Source organism: Triturus cristatus, chromosome 10 (genome assembly GCF_964204655.1).
Source record: "Triturus cristatus chromosome 10, aTriCri1.1, whole genome shotgun sequence".
Classification (NCBI taxonomy): domain Eukaryota; kingdom Metazoa; phylum Chordata; class Amphibia; order Caudata; family Salamandridae; genus Triturus; species Triturus cristatus.
Window position 1 is genome coordinate 1,136,571,807 of NC_140593.1, and position 23,134 is coordinate 1,136,594,940.

Consider the following 23,134-nt stretch of genomic DNA (forward strand, 5'->3'; position numbering starts at 1 on the left):
GGACTGGATCACTACGGTCCACTAATGAAACTGACCACATTGCTGCGTTCCCGCCTGAACAAGAAAGAATGAATGGAAATATGGATGAATCATCAGGAAAAGCTGATGGGGGTGACAAATAATTTGAAGATGACTTTAATTTTTTTTTTTTTTAAATGAAAATTTGCCTAATTTCCCATTAAACCTTTGCCGGGAAACTAAGGGAATGGGAGGGGGAGGAACATTGTTAGAAAAATGGGTTGTTGGTTAGTGTATGATGGGGTTGTAGGTACTGAAAACTTTGGGATGCAATGCCTGACTGAAAAAAAGCGGGTTCAATAGATAACTTGGGCAGAGGTCTAGATGATCAAGGTTCCCACTTGTTATTCAGCAGTTGCCATCTGATTTTCTTAACAAATTGTTTAGTTCTCTTGTCACACATTCTGAAGCTAAGACTGAAGAGTAGCCAGAGAAGCAGTCACTGAAAGTGTGCCCTGTGAATCCATCAACATGACGGTACTGTACAGCACACTTTCAATATCTTTTTTTAGTTTAAAAGACAAAATCCCAACCCTGGATTTTCCGTTGGAAAATACAAAAACAAAGATTCTCATCGCTATAGGAGTCTCATCCCATGACGTTGGGGTCACCAAAATGTTTTAACTTTCACTTCCCGCACGTTTTTGATGGCAGTGTGTGAAGTAAAAACTGTCCCTTTGTCAGCCCAACTAAATAGGGCTGGCAGACAAATGGGCAAATCTCTGGCAACCCTTATTCTGTCGGGCCGTCAGACGAGTATGTGAGAGGTGGAGACTGTGTAGTCTCCGTCGTTGACATTTAAGTTTGGCCAGACTTCAGATGAGAAAGGCAGAGCTGCAGTTTGGCGGACAGAGTACTCCGTTGCCATTGCAATGGAGTACCCTCTGTGCCAAACTCTAAATACGGCCCTGAGTGACTGAGCAATCACTCCTGTTTTTGTGGCCATGCAAATGCTCCCGTGGGATTGTGAAGTAGGCAGCGTGTTTCTCTTTTGCCCATGAGCAGCATTCAATACAGCTATAGTCAGGTCTCTGCTCTGACCTGGATCACCTCCTTCCTGTGAAATCCAGCTCATCTCTGCCCTCTTCCAGTCCGAATCCAAAGATCTGGAATGTTGCATTCGGCATGGCTCCTCACCGTCGCTCACCTCCAAAAGGCTCCTATGCCTCATAACCTTAATAGCATGCCTGTTCAGCCTCATGCTATATTAGTTTTCTGACAACATCCAGGCCCAAGTTAGGATGGCCAAAAACCCTGTCTTCATGTCTAATAATCTTCATTACAATAGAGGTCCCCAATTAATATATAATATCAAGTTGGAGCTAAACTGATTTTTAATCAGTACCTCTAGCCCTCAGTTCTGCTCCTCCATCTGGCCAACAATTCTCGGACCACGGCCCAAAGTATCTCCACAATAAAGTATCTCCTTGCCCTGCAAACTTTCTTTGCTCCTTCCTCATATTTATTCTGTGACCAAGGTGTGCTTCTTCCCCTCTGCACCCTGAAAATTATTTTCCCTTACCTGATGTTGTGTCTCAAAGTGACCACTTGTCAACTCTCCAAGACATCTACTATGACAATAGCATTTACCAAGTTTAGTTTCTTATCCACAGACTTCATGGAAGTCAAGCTACATAGCCATATTCTGGTCACTCTCAAGAGAAGTAACAACATCACACAAGCCTTATCTATTCTCCACACACTGCCAATAGCCAAATGTATGGAATTCAAGACAGCTCGTACTGCGCTCACTTCTTCAACAAACAAGGCTCTCCTTTCATCTCAACAAAATTACAATCCCACCAAAATCCTACTTTGCCGATAATCTCCCCACTGTTCCTTGTTTGGACAAGGAATGTTTTTACTTATGAGCCTTTGTTTTTTACTTCCAAATGTTGAATTCTTCTCCCGCCGTTCCTCAGAACACTGCTAACATCTTAGAATCTGGATGCGCTTATAAACTTGTCTTTTCCATCTGTAAGACGAATATTTTAGCCTGAATATCATCAGACATAAGTATCTACTCCAAATTAGCAAGTAAAAATAGCACCTTATTAGAGTTAATAATTGAAAATCACCACCAATGAGACAATATTTTTATAAATGAAATTAAGGGCACAATATGTTTGTTAGATCTGATTTTTAAATGATATTTTGACATAGAACCATCTGTAGCACACTGCAAAAACAGCCCTCTCCCTCTTCCTCCTTTATTGGGCTCCATGCCTAGAGATCACCACAGTAGATAATGATAACAGCAACAAACAATTACCACTGAACCCATCATGGAGAATTTTTCAGACTGATGACAGGCTAATTCATTAGGACTGCACTCTCATGTGTCATACCTGAGGCCCTTGCAATGTTGGAGGTACACTATCAATTGGTATTGTAGCATCATTTGTTCAATGCATTTGCAAAAGAACAATGGGTTGGCTTGCTACCCGAGCTATTGCCATTGGTAAGAATTATTGCAAGCAGCCTTCCATCACTTTTTGTGTGTTTCATGGATTAATGGCAGGAATTCTGTGGGCACCATTGCCATTATGTCTTCCATCTCTGGCATGCAGTATTAATACTTGGAAATGAGTAGCAAAATATGTCCAAGTAAGACATGTAAGAGTGTAAATGACAAGCTGTAGTTTGGGGACCACAGAGGTATTTACTAAAAATGAAACTGATATTTTGTGGCAAACTGTGCCTTGTATATAAAGACAAGACGTTGTTTGGTTGGTTTAGGGGAATTAGGTATAATGACCAAAAGTGAAAAGTATGAATTTGATTGAAAGATGTGTTTATTTTCAGACAATTATTCACTTTCCAGGCAATATCTAAAGCTGCGAGTTGGGGGAATATATTGCTGATTTTATTTCCTCAATGCCAAAGGCACTTGCTGCTAAGTCTGATGTTTCATTACTCATTCAGAGGAATTTACATTAATATAGCTTTTTATGACATTACTCCTAGTAACCCTGCCTGATGCAGTCACTACTAGTAATACTGCACAAAGGGGTGACCAAAGTTATCTTGTTTGATGTGGTCAGTATGGTGACACAATAATATTTTTTATCAGTTTTAGTACATGAAATGAATTTGTGCATAGGCAAATACCATCCAATCTGGATTCCCCTTCTGGGCACAAACTGGAGATTGCAACCAAAACATTGTTAACACCGTGACTGTAAGCAGTGCCTTAGTCTTAGTTGCACGTCACAGTATTCTGCAAAAAAATACTATCCTACAAAAATATGGTAGCCAGAATATCTACTACCATAATATTGTGAAGGTATAAATAGGGATGTATAGAATTACTATTCCTAACTCCTCACAGATGTATCTTGACGATGTATGTGGTCAAAGGCACATATATTTGGAGTTGAGAACAGTACATTTGTAGTTACCTATGCATACTTATTATTGGTGGCTGGCTATGTCACGGATGCTGCCTCACCCTAACGCCACTCTAATATCACATTTGGAACCAACTTGCTTGCTGTCACATTTCAGTAACACATTCATCCAATGAATTCGGGAGCCCGCCAACTGTAGATTATATGTGCCTTGGGAGATTTCAAAAAATTATGTCACACTGGGAATTTGCAATTTCTTTCTGTATAATGTTTGGAACTGTAGCTTGCAAAGTTGTATTTGTTTCCTCACATGCTTTTTGATATATAACATAAACCAAAACATAAAATCTGTAAAATTATAACCAAAAGAGATAATATCCCTCTCTCTATCTCTTTTCCTTTCTTACAGTCCATGTGGCGAACGAAGCGAAACACAGTGACTGGATACTTCTTGGCAGGGAAAAGTATGGTTTGGTGGCCTGTAAGTGTCTCAACTTTCTATCTCGCTAGTTTAAACTAACAAATTGTAGGTCTACGCTTTCATGACCTTTTGCATGCTTGTTTGCAGGACTGCATCTGTTATACTAAAGTGTCTCTCACTCCTGTTTGCTTCAAGATCATGCACAAAAGCTGCTAAAGAAACAAGATAACAGAACAACACTGGGCCTCACACACCATCTCAACTATGCTTCTAGGTCATACGGACACCTTCTTTCAATAGCATTCCGACCGAAACGCGTGATACTTGCCTGTGACATGCTTCATCCCCACATCACCGATAGGACGCACTACTTAAATGCAATTTGAAAACAATGCAATAACATGATGTGGTGTGCTGTAAAGCACTAAAGGATCACATCACACTGGACAGGTGCCAAAGCTATTTGGTGCACCTTTGCACAACATTTACACACATACCTGCCCAATGCTTACACAGGGCATGTTTGAAGTATTTGACTTCATAGTTATATGACATAGCTCTTATAGCCCCCAGGGTTTGTTTTCTCTGTACTTGGTTAGGTCATCAGTTTTTAGGTCGAGTCTAGAGGCAGTGCGGATGCGCTGCTCTGCGAAACATGCTGTATTGAGTTAGGGAAAGTGAAGCACCTGAAGCTCCGCCCATATTTTTCATTGGCTTGTGTCATTGTCCACTATAAACTGTGGCTGCTCATTGGTTAAAAGGCTTAGTAGTCCCTACTTAGGACCGCCTTGTCTCATTTTGTAACCTCCCATGGCGACACCCCCTATTACGTGTGTTGTTGCTAGGTAGGCTTTAATTACAGCCTCCAAGCACTATTTTCTCACATAGCTTTGTGGATACGCTCTCTCCTAAAGCTTTTTTTGTTATTTGAATGGTTATTAATTCCTGAGTGTTTGGGACTGTGTTAACTTTGTTTAAACTGTGGCACGTGCGAGAATAGGGATAGTTCACTTCCGCTGTTTTGACCCCTTGTGTTTTTAAATGAAATGGTGTTTAATTTCACTTACGAGCACTTCGGTTCCCACGCTCGCTAACAGAGCAGCGCTCTTCCACTTCCCCGACTGGAATGGATTTTATTTTTAGAAGTACTTTTTAAGAGATATTAGAATGTAGTGCTAGGAACTTATTGGTAATCGTAACCCAAATGATGCCCTTTCTGTGTTCAGATTAATGCTGTACTACAGAACAACAAAGCTGAGTCCTCCCAGAGAAGCCTCTGAGTCCCGAATGCGCCCAGAGCCTGCATCTCACAGATGCGCGTGACAGCGGCGCAACGAAAGTTGAGGGCCCCTCCCACCCCTGCAAAGTACATGCAGAGCGCACCCCCTACGCCTTTCCAGACCTCGTCCCCCAACCTGCAGGGGCTTTTGTCATGCCACTGGCACATGAGAAAAGTACTCTCTCTTACATTGCACAGTACCTAGAGAAAGAGGATGTAGCCTTATGGCTAGAGCGGTCGATGTTGAAGCTGAGGAACCGGGTTAGAGTCTCAGCAACGACACTCAACATCCTATGATTCTGGGCAAATCACTTAATCTCCCCATGCCTGACAAAAACGAATGTGTCCTTGTGTAACGAAACTGGTGCTATGTAAAGCGCTCTGATACCCGATATCTTCAGGTCTAGTTCGCACTATATAAAACTCTTAATTTTTTTTAAAAAAAGAAAGAGAACCAGTGCAAAGTCGCTGAATGCTATAAATTTCTTCCCACACAGGCACTGTGTAAAGATGGACTGCACTCTAGCAGTTACAACAACCAGCCATTAAAAGCGTTTCATCCATAGTTAGTAATAGATCTTAACGGAGTAGGAAATAGGTAGGGGTGGAAGTGGGTTGAAACCGTATTTTTCACTTTTGAATAATGCCTTGCTCTGGTTGCTGGCCTTGTCAGTGATTTCTACGTAGTAATTACCTTTGACGGCCAATTTTTTTTCCTTTGTGTTTCTTTCTTAGTGGAGGGTGTGGGTGCTGGTACTGTCGATTTGCGCCAAGCCTTTTCATGTTTGGGGACATTTCTTCTGCCAGAGTTCAGTCCTTCAGTGTACCAGGTTGCAGAGGGATTTGATCTGACCTTTCTCAAACGTAATGGAACGATAAATGTCTACTCAAGCCTGAAGTGCATTGATCCTTGCAGGGAATGTCGTACCAGGGCTAGCCGGGGTAGTGGACGGGTGTGAAATCATTGTGCGATAATGTTGAATGAGGATTTTTTTAAATACCATGGAGGTGTTCCAGAGGATTTGGTTTGTCTGTTGGTTAGGGGGCTGGGGTAGCAAATGAATGGAAATTACTAGATAGCCAGCCAAATCTGGAGGAAGTTTGTCTTGGCATGATGGGTAAGACAAAGCAGATATAAACAGGTCGAGGATGTTGCATTTGGAATGTGTATAAACACTGCCAAGAAATGCATTTACATATCGCTGTTACTAGTGCGTCATGCATGGCCGGTGGGATCATTCAGATACGTAAAAACCTTGTAGTGGGCCTCCCCTTCTGCGCTTCAAGTTGACTTTCTCTACCTCGGGTGCTTGTTTCCACCCACGTCTGTTCGTCGCCGCTCCCTCACTAACACCCTCTGATAATCCCTTGTCCTGCATCCCATCTGGTGGCATTTTATTTTCTCATAATTTACAGCCTGCTTTGGTTGCTGTAATTTTACACTTCTATCGGTGCAATTTCCATTTTTTGTATTAAAACATTTGTCCCACACGTTAACCACTCTCTCTCCCTCCTGGTTTGAACGATCCCAATAACTTTTTTACGTTGTTATTCCTTTCACGTGCAGGCTTCACGAAGGTCTGGGATACTACCGATGTTCACCATTATTTTCTGTCATTCTGGTCGACATTCACCCTTCATCGAAACGCTTTGCTGATTTACCATTGACATTTGCACTTCTTACTATCGAGCATTCTGTTTTCTCCACCTGTGTTATATAGCCATCCTTTCATGTGCAGACTTCACCTTCCTGGTGCTACAAAGATGTGAAGTTGTACTTGTGAGTGCTCAACTGTGTTTCCGATGAGTCACTGCACCACTGTGTCTCCACATTTACAGCTCTGTTGACTTCTACACTTCACATTGCATCATAATTTAGTTAAATTAGAAATACACTTCAGTACATACAAGCCAGTTATGCACCCACCAATATTTAATGTTTTCACAACATAGACTCACTATCTACATGCAGTTATACTAAAACATGAATTACTGGGTACATACAATTACTTACCCATTCATTCAGTCATACATTTTTTCCATACATATTAAAATAACAACTACAATTCACATTTGCAGCCTCTAACATTTACATAAAAACAATAACTTATGCAAACAAAATAATCAACGGGCATATTTGAGGTGAGACCTATTGGCTTTGCCAATGCTTGTTTAACATGTGACTTTATCAACCTCTTGCTACAGGTCGGGGCGTCCCTGTTTTCCAGTAATGTGGGAAGCGGTCACTTCATCGGCCTAGCCGGCTCTGGTGCAGCGTCCGGCATCGCTGTCAATGCCTACGAGTGGAACGTAAGTAAGATGTGCTTGTGGGCATAGGAGCTGTCGTTCAGTTAGGCTGAAAGATCCTGAGAGTTCAGTTGAACAAGACAAAGCTCTGTTAGGCTTTTGCTCTATTCCCAACCCTTACAACCAATTCACAGTCTTTAAATCACCTTAGACACATCAGTTCTTCGCTGAATCAGAATTAGGGTGGATTATTATCAGCACCCAAAAATACCATATAATGGTATAAGGCAAGTCTAACACATTGCATTAGATAGTTTACGACACAAGCAGACGACAGTGCGCAGGTGGGTTAGCCCGGGCAGATCATGGCGGACAGGGCTGGAGGGATGCGGCAGAAACAATTAAATAGCTCAGGAAGGTAGACACTTTGTAAGTGGCAACTATCTCCCACGGTGAAGGATGCTGTAGGACGAAGTCTAACCTGGAAGACTAGACACACAAGAATATATTCCTTAACAAAAGTTCATGGAGCAGCCTCATCACTGGGGAGAAGGGCTGTGTTTATTTAAGGATCCTCAGAAGCACTGCATAGCACATAAATGCTCTCTCAGAGTGCACGGGAGAAAACAGAAAGCAAGACGCATGACATAAGGGAAGGTTGAAGAGTTCTGCGGACCTGCGAGTGGATTGAGGTTAAGCATGAACATCTTCGCTCCCGAAGATTGGATGTCCCGTGAGAGATGGCCATTTGAGCTAGGGTCTGCCTTAGTCAACTTACAATCCTACATCGCTTTTATTACTCGCGGACCTGGCTGACTGAAATTGGGAGGGCGACTACTTCTATCTGCCTGCAGGATTGTGGACAGGAGGGCATTTTCTGGAAATGCCCCAAAATACAGGAATATTTAAGGGCTGTCACTGAGGCCATGTCCCGAGTACTGTAGCTCGCCCTCCCTCTGAGTGCCAAGTGGTTATTACTGGCAGTGTCAGGGGAGGAATCCTCGCCGAAATATCAGAAACTTTGGCTGATGCTAGCCACGGAGGTGGCAAAAAAATAAAGAAAAAGCCTGGGCATGGGGGAGGGCTGAACTTCCCAGATTGAGGCGCTGGAAGTCTGATTTAGATTGGTGCCAAAGGGCAGAACAAGTGGTTTACCATAGTAGGGCTGCCTGAAGAAATGGGAGAAGGTGTGGGGTGCCTGGAAGGAATACAGGAGATTTTGAGAAGTATTATACATTTATTGAGGGAATAGCCACTGGATCCCCTGTGAGATAATTGTTGAATGACAGACATGCTGAAGAAGGCCCGTAAAAGCACCCCTGTTAATTGTATTAACGATACTGCAATCTGTGATGGGCGCTTTGTACCTGCTATGTATGTATCATGAGAACAGAGATGTTTCGATTGTGAGTATCACTTGATGAGCATCACTTGATGAGCATAGTTTCAATACAAAATGTTTTAAAAAAAATATCATAGTTCCCGCAAGGTCCATAGCATGGAAAGTCATCTTGTGGTTGTATGCTGGGCGGAAAATCCTTGAATTTGGATTCCATTTGTCAATAAATGATCTAAGTCTTTGTCTGGTTAAGCCAGTTCTGATGGTGACCAGGAGGCAGTGTAGAAGTCTCAAATGTCTAGTTAGGTGTAATCAGTCCACAGACTGGGTGAGACAGGTGGAATGGAGTTCTAAACGTAACATTTAAAAGGCTCTGGGTCAGTCACCTTGGGATACCTCGTTTGTCGTTGGGGAGAAGGGCAGATACGGTTCAGCCTGGGGTTCTTCTTTGGGACCCTTGTTCCTCTGAGTGAGAGGTGGAGTGGAATGAGATGGATACTCACGCTGGTATTGACCCTTCTTTCCTCTTCACAGGGCATATTCTGCGTCCTGATTCTGGCCTGGTTATTTCTTCCAATCTACCTTGTATCTGGGGTAAGTAGAGAGGAAAAAGAATCACTTGCCACATACTTAAGTTTTGTCATATGGCTGCATGCCGTCTCAGGGGAAAACACTTCTGCACACAAGTCTTAAAAACAGAACTATATATGGGATTATCTAAGCCTGAATGCAGACACATATCTTTATAGATCGATGTAGGTGATACGGCCTATCTTGACATACGTTACCAGATGGTCCCATGTAACCAAGTCCTGGAGGTATGAAGTCCTGGCATTTCATGTAACAACCTAATACATTCTGAGAGTTACAGTCCTGTTTCTCTTAAGTTGATCCAAATGAACTAACACTGTGGGAACTAATGATTTGTAAACAAAAAGCCCAGGACTGGAGCATTGCGTCCCTGTTACCTTGGAGCCATCTGGTACCCTTAGAAAAATGAATGCATGAGAAAACATTACCTGCTTACAGAGTCAAAACGTCATTTTACAAATGATGAATCTACATTCAATAGTAAGATAAACATGGGCTAGTTTATTACAGCAAGATTAACTATTCATTGGCTCTTATAATCCTACAGATATCGTGAGGTGGTGAATAGGTTCATGGGCATTTGTATGGTTAACGTTAAAGTACATCATGAAAGATATCACAGTTACCAACAAAAACAATATCTTCTGCTACAAACTGTATGTATCCCAGGAAATTATGTGCCACTAGGCTGAAAGTGTTAGTATCATACATTATTTACGCTTCACTGTATTTTTATAGCACATTGGGGCCATCCAATGAGGCCTTGTGGCACTTTTTCTGTGTCCAGACATGGAGGGACAGCCACATATGGAATGGAAAAGTGTTTTCTGGGATGGGTGATGTGTGTACAATAGGTTTGTTTTTGAATGAGAAGCCTAGGACCGACATATTGTGCCATACATTTCTAGCAGGCTGATTGGACACCAAAGAGCTCTTCAACACATTAGAAAGAATGTCTGCCAAGCCTGAACTTGTGTGTGTGGTTTTATATTCCTGGAAGCGGAAGGGTAGATAACACTGGTCCAATTGGGGTCTTTTAAAACTTGTGAGTACTTAGCGCCATTGTGTGCCCTGTTAGAGGGTGGGTTTTTCTCCACAAAAACCATTACTGAAATATGTTACCTGAAATAACAAGACACACATCTGAGAAGCAGGAATCGAGTCTGAAGTGACACTATTTATTTAAAGCAAGCATGTAACATGTGTCAAAAGACACATTGTTAATCAAAAATAACACCATACAATCTAGCAAGTAACTAGTGTTGAAGACACATTACTGAGCAAGAGCAAAAACATGCAGTCTTGGCAAGTTTAAAAATCACAGCAAATCAAAGAGTGAGAGAGAGAAAAATTGAATATCAAAGTACAATGAAGAAAGATAATCTTTTCAAATGCTAAATAAATCAGCTAGCTGGGAACACTTCATGTGAAATACACTGTGAGAGGTGGTCAACGAGTTGGTCAGTGAGCCGTCCTTTTATAAATTTTTAATGAGGAACCGTTGACCGCAATGTCTAACTTTTAGCAGGTGTTTGACCACAGAACATAACAAACATTGAACATTTTATTTAAAAAAATGTGCCTCACTTCTCGGAAGCTTTGAAGCAGAAGCTCCTTATAAGATACATAATGCATTGAAAGTTTGTTGTTCTATTTGAAGCCATGTCGCTGTCTTAATTTCCACAGCTAGCAAAACATCAGGTGAGAAGCTGTGGGAAGTTACAGTTAGCCCCCACCCCTACTCTTAGCCCAACTTGTTCTTCTAGATGACAGATGCATCCTATTATTGCTACATGTTCTCAATGTTCAGAAAGATGTACATGCAGAGGACAGGGGCGGAGAGTGGGGGCTTGGTGACTTGTTTATCAGAAAAGAAGTGAACTGAGGTTTGTGGCCTTCACAGGAGAGATAACTCTATTTTTTTTTTAGATGGGCATGAGGCTTACTGTTTCAGTGAATGCTCAAGGTAGTATGGACAATTTAGTGCGCTCTTGCCTCCTACTGGCTGGCATGGACATTCAGGACTTTCATGCTTCAAACGCAGGGTTGTGGTAGGGAAAGGGAAACTAAGGACGCCTGGATTACACCTGTGGCACACACAGGAACTGAGGTAAATTTCACTGTCACAAGTTGTTTATGTTTTTTAGCCCCAAAACTTCTCAGTAACTAGTGGACAACTTTGTATGCACTTTTTCCTTTTTACGATTTTATTAATATTTTTTCCAGCAAGGTTACATAGTGCCCATCTTAGTGTGGATTCTTGTTTTTGATGTGGCTTACCAGACTGCGATATAGTCCAAATTTTATGGGAGTGTGACCGGCTGAGGGCCTTATGGTAGCTGGTTTGGTACCATATGATGAAGGACCTTGGGGTAGACAGGCCTTTGACAGACTGACTAGTGCTATTGCACAACACTTCCAACCTCTGCTCAGTGACCCAACATGCTAATAGATCGCTCTCCACTGCCCTTGTGGTGGCCAAATTGGCGATTCTGCAACACTGGAAATCGAGTCTGAATCTCACCTTGCAGCCCTTGTTGGATAACATGCCGTGCTTTGGATGCCTTATTTATAAGCCAAATGATCAATTGCAGATATTTAAGGAGATTTGGGGCTCAGTTCTTAAAGACTGAAGAGACCTATACACCCATCACACCAAGTATCTCGTCTTGCTCCATGTCCTATGTAAGCCACTCTGTTTTATTCTCAGCCTTTCCTTCCAGATGTTCCCCAGACTTAGGTCCCTATTATTGTTAGCCTTTGTATATTGGGTTTCTTCGGCTTTCACCTGATGGGGATTGGTCACTGTGACTTAATCTTGATGACACTGTGGACAACCACCCATCTAATCTTAATTTTTCCCGTGGGGGCGTTACTCCTGGACGGGTTCGGAAGTGGGATTTCCCCTCCCTCCTTCTCCATACCGTGGGCGATTGTTTCCCCTTCTCCCCCTTGACAGTTGCATTTTCCCCTTTTAACCTGTTGAAGTTGCTTAACTAGTAGTTGTCAACTATTTGCCCTTATTCTGTATCTGTTCTCCGAGATCTATACTCTGCTGTTTCTGATTTTTCTGCATTTGAACTTGTTGGGTTCTTTGCCCTGTGCGGCGACTCGACTGTGTATTTTCTTTCAATATTCCATTCTTGTTATAGCCATGAAAAAACTCCAGAAAGCATTAAAACCCGCCCAAAAATGTTTTTATCACAGCGTCTCCAGGAAATATTAGTTGAAGGTGAATCAATAAATGCAAAATAGCAAAAGCAATAGGCACAGTGATACAACCGAAACTGGACATGTAACAAAGTCGGGACACTGCAAGAGGAATATATTGATGAGAACACACTGAGTTAAATATCAACACACTGGATTTACCAAACTGGCAACCAGTGTTTCATCTTCCACCTAGGCTGTAACTCGAAATAGTTTAGATCAGTCAAGCACCAAGTTGTAGAACCAGCATCCCGGTCCATTGAGGTCTTACAAAAATAGAGCAAAGTGGGACATCTATTTGCAGTGATCAAACCCAACTATATGATGGCACTTCTGCGTAGTAAATAGCCACTCCAAATATCATGGGGAGGAGAAGCAACAGAGAAAAGTGCAGAAAAGTGAAAGCTATATCATTGCAATATACTAAATCCTTTATCCAAGTAGGAACTGCAAATAGCCAGTCTCCTCTTGTCCAATTACAATGCTAATGCCACAAACATTTGTGTTGGACAATTAATTTCACACCCATAATGTGACAGAGCCACCAGAGGTTGCACTTCACAGGTGTACTCTACCATCGCTGAAAGTAGACAGAAAAGTCCACACCAGTAAGTTTCTGAGGCAAGACATAACCAAGCCAAGAGTATAAAGTCGCGTCAGGGTGATGGCAATGTTTGCACACTGTGTTGACATCTAATCCACAGGGGCGGCTCCTCCGCTGAGGCGGAGGAGCATCGCCCCACTAAGCAGGTCAAAAAGGAAAAAATAAAATGATTACTCATTATCATTTTATTTTTCGATTGTTGCTCAGCTGTGTAGGGGCGGGACTGGGGTCTCACAGAGGAGCTTAAGTGCGCATGACAGTTTGGCTGGCCGTCTCAGGCCGACCAAACATCATGTGCACTTTGCATGTTCGCCACTCATGCTGCATTACAGCTTGGGTGGAGAACTTGCCCAGGCTCCCTGTCCCAGTCTGATAGCCGAACCACGGCGCTCAGACCAATGACAATGCTACATTGCAGCGTTGTGATTGTGGCTTAGGGGAGCCTGGAGGCCTGGGTGCTTCATGTTCCGGCTCTGGCATCCAGGAAGCGGACGACAAAGACCGAGATGCGGCGGCACACAGGTTAATAATTGTTTAATTTTTTTTAATTCCCTCCTCCCTTCCCCCTCAACCCACTGCTGTCAAATAGCAGCCGCCACTGCTAATCCATCCAATCACTTGCAGCCTTAGGTAATGAGTGTTGGTGCTTGTGATGGAGTGTACTCAGTAGCAAATGAAAAGTAGGCAGCTTGGAACAAGAGTCTTAGTCTAAAATATAGGAAAATATCTGTAATTACGCTCCCCTGCATTCTGCACTGGAAGAGAGCGCTGAATGTACCCTCTGGGAGAACATCACACAGGTGAGAAATAACAAGTGTAAAGCTGTAATCGGGCCTATGGTGGTAAGGTGGCTAGGGACTACCTGCCAATAAGGGCTCCCACGAGTAAAGTAGATCAGCCAAACTCTCATTGGTCAACCACTTCCAGACTCAAATCATGCAAGTGTACCTATCTAGACCACAGGTCTACTCTTAACCCTCCTGAACGTCATATTGAGAGGGCATATTATGCAATTCTCATATTTTCTTGCCATCATGAGCGACAAACATCCACACATTTGCTGGGTGAGGGGTCAGTGACTTCTTAATTAAATCAGTAGTCAAGAAACAAGGCACCTATCCAGGTAGCTCAGACAACTCCATTATAGTTAGAAATTTCAGCTTCTGATGACATGCTTCTCCTTTTATTTGCAATTGTCCTTGTACCTGGCACAGCAGCTGGTCTTTTAAGCATGCAGGTACTTGTAGTGTTGAATATTCTCAGTCTGATACTGGTAAAGTGGGGAGGGAGGCGTGGTTTCTGCCTACACCTCGGGTTCCGCAGTGGACTGCAAAACTGCAACACTAGTCTAGAGACTGACAGAACCAGCAGGGGCGTTTCCTCCTGTTTGTATCTAGTTGGTAAACTGTTGAATGAGGGCACGTGTGCTCCGATCAGTCAATATTAGCTATGATCCACCTGACAAGAAAACGTCGACTGTTTCCAAACTGTGATGCAACACATTTGGCTGGGAATCAACTAAGGGCTGCCACACCTGGTATTTTTATTAATTTCTGCTGTGATTATATCATGGGCCAGATCCCAAGGAGCATCAATGTGATTTTCACTAGGTATAGGGAATATAATCAGCTACGTCTTTCAAGGCAAACATATATGTAGGCAGTGTATCATCAAGATCAGTCTATCGGTCCATGAATAAACAGACAGTTTGATTTCAGAATAGTGGGGTATGTAGGAGCATGTCGAATAGATCCCAAGAGGTACTGATAGGTTGCAAATAAGAAAGAGAGGCAAGGGTAGGGTAGGGGGCAGAGAGGCAGATAGAACGATCAAACCAAGAAGTAACCTGAAGGCAAGTGTTCATCCGATGATCGCATAAAAAGGGCCAAGATGTGTGCATGTGAGGAGGTTATGAAAGGACCAGCAAGCCAAAAAAAAAGGGTCCAGTGGGATGTTAATTAAGGAACTAGTCCGGTGCATATCTTTTCACATGAGGTATTTTGTTATCACAACTAGCAAGTAAACCTGAAGCCACTCTGCTAGGGGAGAATGCTAGCAGATAAACCATCTTAGACTTTTAGAGATGCACATTTTGATTAGTTGAAAAATTCCACTCCGACACAAGTATTTGCATACATAGTCGGACACTGTCTTTTAGTTGGTGATATTACTTATGCCATGGGCATAGTGGGAAACCCTTGCAATATTGTGGTCAGCAACTGAACTGTAATTGCTTAAGGTGCAGGCGTAGAGGGGTCATCACTTCCAAAAACATGCAGATGAAAAATACTAAGCAGCTAACTGCCATTAGCAAATACAAGTAGAGGGTCAGGGTAGATAGTGGAGGTGCAGGACATAACTCCATATTTCATTAAAAGGGAAGTTACACCAGTAATTACACCAGAGAGTGCATCCTATTGTATAGTTATATGTGTAGAGGGAACATTATGGTGGTCGTGCAGAGGTCTATGCGGGAAGCTCAGGAGAAGCCCAAGAGAAGCAGAGGGAAATGAAAGTAATTCCAAGACGGAGCAAATGGATAAATTGCAAAGCCATCAATAACAAACCTCTTCAGATCCTTTCCTGGTAAGCAAAAAGAATATCAGGATTCACTAGAACAGGGTTTTTACTTCTCAGCTAGAGATTAGGGTCATGATAGTGTCCCTTCCCACAGGAAGTGACCACTGAGAGGGTGTAGACACACTAAAGGTAGGTAGGCCATTCGCTACTACTGGTCCCTCCCTTTAATGCCTCTAAATTTAGTATGCTGGCCCGAGGACTGAAACCCTGCTTCAGAGAATTGGTGCCAAACCCTGCCTGTTGCCTTGGGGACTCAGCAATGATGGTGTGACTCGTCCTGCAGGTGTGAGGACTCCAAGAATCCCAGAGTTCCTCCAGCCTTCTACAAATCGCCAAGGAACTCCCTCCGAGTAGAGGTACTACTCCCCAACAGTCTGCAGGCATCGAACCCGCACAATCCAGTTTTTTGACTTACTGCTCCGCAGCGACTGACGCAGCACCCAAATGAAAAGAGGCACACCAGCCCCAGAGAATGAAATCTGACTCACTACCAAGTTTGGAGACACCAGGATTTACCAGAGCCGTGCCGCACCAATACCCAGGGTACCGGACCCTCTGCAGCATTCACCGAGATGAAGAGTCCAATCCGCACTCCAACTGCCCAGGAAGCAAGCACCCGTCAAGGGACGCTTAGACCTCTGAGACCCACTTTGTGAGTGGCTCAGCTGTCCCGAAATCACCTCACCAAGCTGTCTGCTCATGACTGCGACGACATCTTTGACGCACACCGCCTGGCTGACCTATCTGCTCTGCACCCAGCCCACCCGGCCTGGGTACCAACAAAGCAGATGTGCTCCTGTGGTCCTGAGGCCATTGTGACCTGCTTCCTCGAGTGTGACCCCTCAGACTTACCTTTAAGTCCTCTTGTGCAGTGTGTTTTCATGTGGCCCCCTTCTTCGTAGGTCCCCAGCTACCAACTTTTGATTTGATTTAATTTTGATAAAGCGTGAACCATTACCCAAGGGCATCAAGGCTCTGCAGCCAAACATCCAGAAGTGAGCCATGTCCATAGACCCACGATATTAAGTAGTAGGGGGGTAGCCCTGTCTATATAGTGTAGAGCCAGGTTTTAAGTGTCTTTCTAAAAGACAACAGCTCTGTGATCGCCATAAGGCACTGCGGTAGAGGATTCCAGAGTTTGCCTGCGGAGACCGGGAAGACTCAGCCGCCCCATTTCATCTTTCGGATCTGAGGTACTGAGACCAAATTACGATGTGCCTAGTGAATGTTTCTTACTGGAGTGTAGCAATGAAACATCTCTTTAATCCCAGCAGGGCTAGGAAGATAAAGAGCCTTGTGTACAAAACAGATGGTTTTAAACATAATGCGTTTTCTGATGGAGAGCCAATGCAGATCACACAACCCAGCAGCAGCTGATTGGCGCTTCGGAATATCAAGGATCACTCTGGCAAGCGCATTCTGTGCCACCTGCAATTTATGCTGAGTACTGATATTGGAGTCAAGATAGAGGGGATTGCAAGAGTCCAATCTGGACATGACTAGGGCTAATGCGACCCGCTTGGCGCCGGCAATGGGATAAAAGGGAAAACTTTTGTAAGCATCCTTATAAGCCAAAAGCAGGTCGCCACCCTGCGATTATCCTGGGCATTAAGTGTGAGTTCAGTGTCTAAAATGACCCCAAGGGGGGCGTGGCCAAGATGGTGCGGTGAGCGGTCGCCTTCTCTGCGAGCTCCCAGGACCCTAGGCCTTTTCGTAGAATCTCCCCCTGTTCTGCGGGGAATTCGCGGAAGAAGGTGGTGAAGTGCCAGCAGATATCTTTTGGAGCCTGAAATCCCCGGGAGGCGCCTCCGGAGCCCAGCAGAACGGGCGAGGGGAAGAGCGGAGCGGAGGCGGAGCCGAGAGCCGGGGCCTGCCGGCGCAGCCCGGGATCGTCACCTAAATGAGGCCCTGGGCCCAGCAGTACGGGCCACCGCTGCACGGCGGCGAAGCTTGGAGGAAGGCCGCCGAAGGAGCCGAGTGGTGCGGGGCCGTCGTGAAGCGGCCGAGGGCGGCACCGGGCCCGGGTGCATACATCGCTCCCCTGCGCTTGGCCGGAGGCGCGACCGATCCGAGAGGCGGTCTGGGGCCCGGGTGAAGCCCCGGAGGCTGCTGGTGAGAGGTGAGGAACCGGCGGTTGAGCAGCGCCAGGCGGAGGACTCAGCGCGTAGCGGGAAGAGGACGCTGTGGCAGACGGAACCTATCACGAGCACGGAGGCCTTCCCGGCAGGCAGAAGGTGAGGCGGCTGACCGGAGGAAACGCGGTCCCGGTTGAAACTCCAACCCGTAGGGAGCAGCGATACCTCGGAAGAAGGGAGGCAGAAGCGGAAGCAGAGGGGTTCTAGCCCACGGCGTGGGTGCAGAGCAACAGCGGGGAGAGTGGGCGGTGGCGGCGGGACCCACCGGGGTTCCGCGTGCGGACGACCAGGCCTTGGAGACCCGCTGCCTGAAACCGGAGAGGGAGCTTTTGGGAGAGGCAGCCCGTCCGATAGCAGAGAGAGTGGGGGTGGGGGTTCCCCCCCCCCCCCCCGACGGCTGTTTCCTTGACCGACTGGCACCGGAGGAAGAGCAGCAGAGTGGACGAGGGCCCTGGGCTCAAGACGGAATAGGGCCTGGTACGCGTGGATGAAACTGAGGCCTGTGCGTATCCCAGCAGCTGGGCCCGGACCCTAGCAGGCGGTCGCCCGGCGGCGCCACCCACGAGGGGCCCTGAGGCCGGCCGCGCACGAACCGGAGCAGCTCGCGGGGCCCTAGAAGCTGCGGTGGAAGAGCGGAAGCTGGTCCCGGGGACCTGTGCCCTTGCGGGGGACCTATTGCTTGGCGCGTGGAGCCACCGGGGACCTGAGGAGGGAGCCGCCGAAGGGTGTAGGAAGTGGACGCCGCCTACGTGGCTTGGGGGCGGCAGAAGAGGAAAGAGGGCCTTTCGGGGTGCCAGCGACGCCGACGGCTCGGGCTACCTTACGTCCCCACAACAATGGCAGGCAACAAAGGGGGAAAGAAGGGGGAACGCACTCTCCCCGAGCTACTTGGCAGGCACCAACAGAGAGTGGTCAGGGGACAGCCATCACCATGCTCCTCCGGGGGCTCGCAGGAGGCTGGCGGGGGAGAGCCTCCAGTCACCAGGTCTTTCATGGAGTCCCTCTTTGGCTCCCTCGGGGACGACTTCCAAACATTGAAAAAGGAGGTGGCCGGTGAAGTGCGGGAGATGCGACGAGAGGTAGATGGCCTGGGAGAACGTGTGGCCACCGTGGAAGGTGCAGGACAGCGGAGAGACGAAGAAATCGAACAATTGCAGCAAGAGGTGCTGCGCCTCAGGGACCAACAGCTAGACCTCCAGGCGTATAACGAAGATCTCAAAAACAGATCCCGGCGGAATAACATTCGGGTCCGGGGCATTCCGTCCACAGAAGAGGGGACAGACGTTGCGGGTTATCTACGGGGCCTGTTTCGGGAGGTCTTGGGGGAGTCGGAGGACTTCCCCATCCGGATCGATAGAGCACACAGAGTGAGGCCGCAGCGAACGGCATCGGCACCACCACCGGATATTCTGGCCTTTCTTCCGGACTTTCCGCTCAAAGAGCGCATCCTAGCTGAAGCCCGGAAGCGGCAGCCCTTGACCTTCCGAGGACACCCGGTCGCCCTCTACCAGGACTTATCTGCCATCACGCTTCAGAAACGCAAAGCATTCAAAATCACTACTGACTTTCTGAGGGAGCATGAGACGCCCTATGCCTGGGGTCACCCTTTTCGACTTATATTTCGGTGGAATGGCACTATGCACCAACTACGCTCCCTGCAAGAGACATGCAGGGTCCTGGGCATCACTGCGATGGAGGACGACGCACCCACGCAGCGACGGAGGCGCTCTACAAGGGATGGCTGGCAGCGGGTGTCAAGGCGACGCTCCCATGAACGCTCCATGAGGCCGGATTTGCCCACCATTAGGGCCAGCATGGACAGCGCGGTGCTCGGAGTGGCCAGGGACACTGCCCCCGGCGACGTAGCACTGACGGCCTAAGAACACTCCGGGGGGACATCATCATAACCAACTTCATATTGCAGGTTTGGGGGCTCGGGGGGGGGGTCGCGGGGAAGGGACAGTGGCTGGACGTCCACTTAAGTAATCTACCACGGACTTGTTCCTTTTGGGACTTGACTGGGACTATGGTGTGCCGGGGTTCGGGGTTGGGGAGGGGAGGGAAGGAGAGGGGGATCCAGGGTTGTTGGCATGTTGCCGGCGGGTGGGTTGGTTGGTAGTTCGGGAGTTTTACATGGGCTGTTGGGGGGGGGATGGAAGGGAGGGTGGTCTAGGGGTTGGGCTGGAGTGTGGGGGGGGAATCCGGGAGGGAGGGGGGGTCATCCAGTGCATAATCGGGGTTCCGGCCGCGACAGCGGCACTTATGAATCAGGCTCTGGGTCTACAGAGAGCCTGCGCTACCCCTACTGTCCTTCCACATGCCGCCCACAACTCTTAAGATTGTGACACTTAATGTCAGGGGCCTCAACAACCCGGTTAAACGGCGCGCCGTGCTGTCCCTATTAGAAAGCACCCAAGCAGACATTTGTCTCCTTCAGGAGTCTCACCTCTTGCCCCGGGACTGCCTTAGACTACGCTCACACAAATTCCCGACACAATTCTTTTCTTCCTGCAACACTAAGACAGCGGGGGTGGCGATCCTGGTAGCCAGGCATTTTAGAGGAGAGGTCCTCCACAAACACGCGGAACAGAAAGGCAGGCTGTTGGTCTACAGGTTTAGAGTTGGGGGTCTCCCCTTTACGGTAGGGTCCCTCTACAGCCCGAACGACCAACAGGAGTGCTTTCTTCGCTCAGCACTGGGGGACGTCACGGCTACACAGGACAGGCACATTATACTCGGAGGCGATTTCAGTATGGTCTTTGACTCAGCTCTCGACAGATCCGCACATCGCTCACCGCAAACCGGGGAATTCTCAGCCGGGTGCAAGGCACAGCTGACAGATTTGGACCTCCATGACCTTTGGCGTCGCATGCACCCTACTGATAGGGAATATTCTTATTACTCCCACGCACATAAAACTTATGCGAGACTGGACCACTTCCTGGTCACAGCGCCGGTGTGCACCCTGGCCACTGAGACGGAGATGGGCGTGGTCTCACTGTCGGACCACGCCCCAGTTACTACCACGCTTTGTTTGCCGCCGATCTCATGCCCACCTCGGGTCTGGCGTCTACGGGACACCTTACTGCACAGAAAAGCGGTGGTCACGCGCGTCACGGATACGATTCTGGAATATCTATCCCACAATGACGACTCAGAAACATCCCGGGCGACCCAGTGGGCTTCTCTGAAAGCGGTACTCCGGGGGGAATTTATTGCTATCTCCTCAGCGGACAATAAAGAACGGCGGCATAAGCGGGAGGAACTTACCCAGCGGGTCCGTGAACTTGAGCAAATGCATTGCAGGACGGGTGCTCCCCGGATCTGGCGGCAGCTCAAGGAGGCGAGAAAACTCCTGACGGCCTTGGACATGGATCGTGCGGAATACGCAGCTTTGCGCCTGAAGCACGTCTACTACACGAGGGGGGACAGATGTGGCCGGCTGCTGGCGAACAGGCTCCGGGTGGCACGACAACAACAGCTAGTGAGGGCAATCTCCAACCCCACGGGATCGACGGTCACGAAGGATGCCCATATAGGTGAGACCTTTCGCAGGTTTTACGCAGACCTCTACACCGGGGATCCCCCGGATGAACCCGCAACGGCGACGTACCTGGACTCGGTCTCTCTCCCCTCGTTGGCACCGTCGCAGGTGGAGGATCTCGGCAGGGATATACAAGTCGAGGAAGTGATATCCGCCATTGCCAACCTTAAGCATGGCAAATCCCCAGGGCCGGACGGCTATACGCCCCTCTTCTATAAGACGTTTTGTGCGACGCTGGCCCCGCTCCTCATGCGCCTTTTCAACACGTTCTCTGAGCCGGTGCAATTTTGCCAGACCTGTTGCGAGCTTCTCTCGCGGTTATCCCCAAGCCAGGGAAAGACCAGACGCAGTGCGGTTCTTATAGGCCGATATCTCTTTTAAATATAGACCTCAAGCTATACACAGGGATCCTGGAAGCCCGCTTGGCCCCCCATCTACCGGGACTTATAGACCCGGATCAGGCGGGCTTTGTCCCGGGACGGCAGACAGTGGACAACACCAAGAGGATTACTCATCTCATAGAAAAGGCATCGCGGATTCCAGGGGAGAGAATGTTGCTCTCGGTGGACGCAGAAAAGGCGTTTGACCGCGTTCATTGGCCTTATCTGGAACGGGTGCTAATGAAGGTAGGGATAGGGGAGAAGTTCCGCTGTATGATTCTCAACTGCTACAAATTCCCGACGGCGGTGGTGCGGGTGAATGGCTATAGCTTTAGGAGTTTTGACATTGAGAGAGGCACGAGGCAGGGATGCCCATTGTCGCCTCTACTCTTCGCCCTATATATGGAGCCCTTTGCCCAGAGGATACGTCACAACTCGGCAGTGAAGGGGGTGAGGTTTGGCGGCTTTACTCATGCCATTAGCTTATATGCTGATGACGTTATACTATCATTGGAGGACCCGCTTTATGCTCTTCCGGCCTGTATCGAGGAGTTGAACTCCTTTGCGGCGGTCGCGGGCTACAAGATGAACATGGGAAAGTCGGTGGCCTTGGATATGTCTCTTACGCCAGCAACCAGAACCTACTTACAAAGCCTTTTTCCAATAGTCTGGTCGACGGCTCTGGTGCCCTATCTGGGGATCCAGCTGGCCCCCACCTTGCCCGCTATGGTGACGGCTAACTATGCTGCCTTGGGCAGAAAGATTCAGGAGGAAATAGGCCGGTGGGACCGCAGCACCCTTTCGTTGTTGGGCAGAATAGCGGCTGTTAAAATGACAGTCTTGCCTTAGATTCTGTATTTGTTTAGGGCGCTGCCGCTGCAGCCGCCGGTTGGCTGGACTCAGAAGATGCAGTCTGACCTGGCACGCTTTATATGGCAGGGCAAGAAGCCCAGGATGAAGAGGGCACTCTCTATGTTGGCACCGGAGGCCGGGGGACTGGGGATTCCGGATCTCCGTAAGTATTTTCAAGCGGCGCAGTGCTATCTGGTGGAATGGAGCAGGTGGGAGTCTGACAAGCATTGGCTCTTTCAGGATCAGGCGGTGGCGGGCAGGCCTCTGCAGGAGGTGCCGTTCCTGCGCAGGGCCCACCGCCCTGCAAACTTATATGCCTCCTTTATCACAAGGGTACCTCTGCGGGTATGGGACACCACCAACGCCACGCACGGCCTGACAACATTCCCTTCGCCTCTAACGCCCCTGGTGGATAATCCTGACTTTACCCCGGGACTGGGAGGGGGGCCTTCGAGCACTGGCGTGATGCGGGTTGTAGGGCCTTGTGCCATATGTACGACTCGGAAGGGGTCATTCCCTTCGCGCGCTTCCGACAAGAATACACGCTCCCGGAGACCGAGAGGTTGCGTTACATGCAGGTTCGC

The 23,134-nt window shown here is 47.5% G+C and overlaps 1 protein-coding gene and 1 long non-coding RNA gene across 6 annotated transcripts in view; one reads left to right on the forward strand and one right to left on the reverse strand.

Annotated features, from left to right (window-relative positions):
* Window positions 1–23,134, reverse strand: part of LOC146796748 (uncharacterized) — a 276,266-nt gene that overhangs the window by 147,727 nt on the left and 105,405 nt on the right. For both annotated transcript variants that reach the window (XR_014969663.1, XR_014969664.1), the window contains exon 3: window positions 9,158–9,243. This is a non-coding gene — a long non-coding RNA (uncharacterized LOC146796748). The remainder of the gene's footprint in view (window positions 1–9,157; window positions 9,244–23,134) is intronic.
* Window positions 1–23,134, forward strand: part of SLC5A11 (solute carrier family 5 member 11) — a 226,343-nt gene that overhangs the window by 108,015 nt on the left and 95,194 nt on the right. For all 4 annotated transcript variants that reach the window (XM_085629443.1, XM_085629445.1, XM_085629446.1 and 1 more), the window contains exons 3-5: window positions 3,778–3,849; window positions 7,274–7,378; window positions 9,189–9,248. In XM_085629443.1, the coding sequence (XP_085485569.1) occupies window positions 3,778–3,849; window positions 7,274–7,378; window positions 9,189–9,248 (237 nt within the window). The remainder of the gene's footprint in view (window positions 1–3,777; window positions 3,850–7,273; window positions 7,379–9,188; window positions 9,249–23,134) is intronic.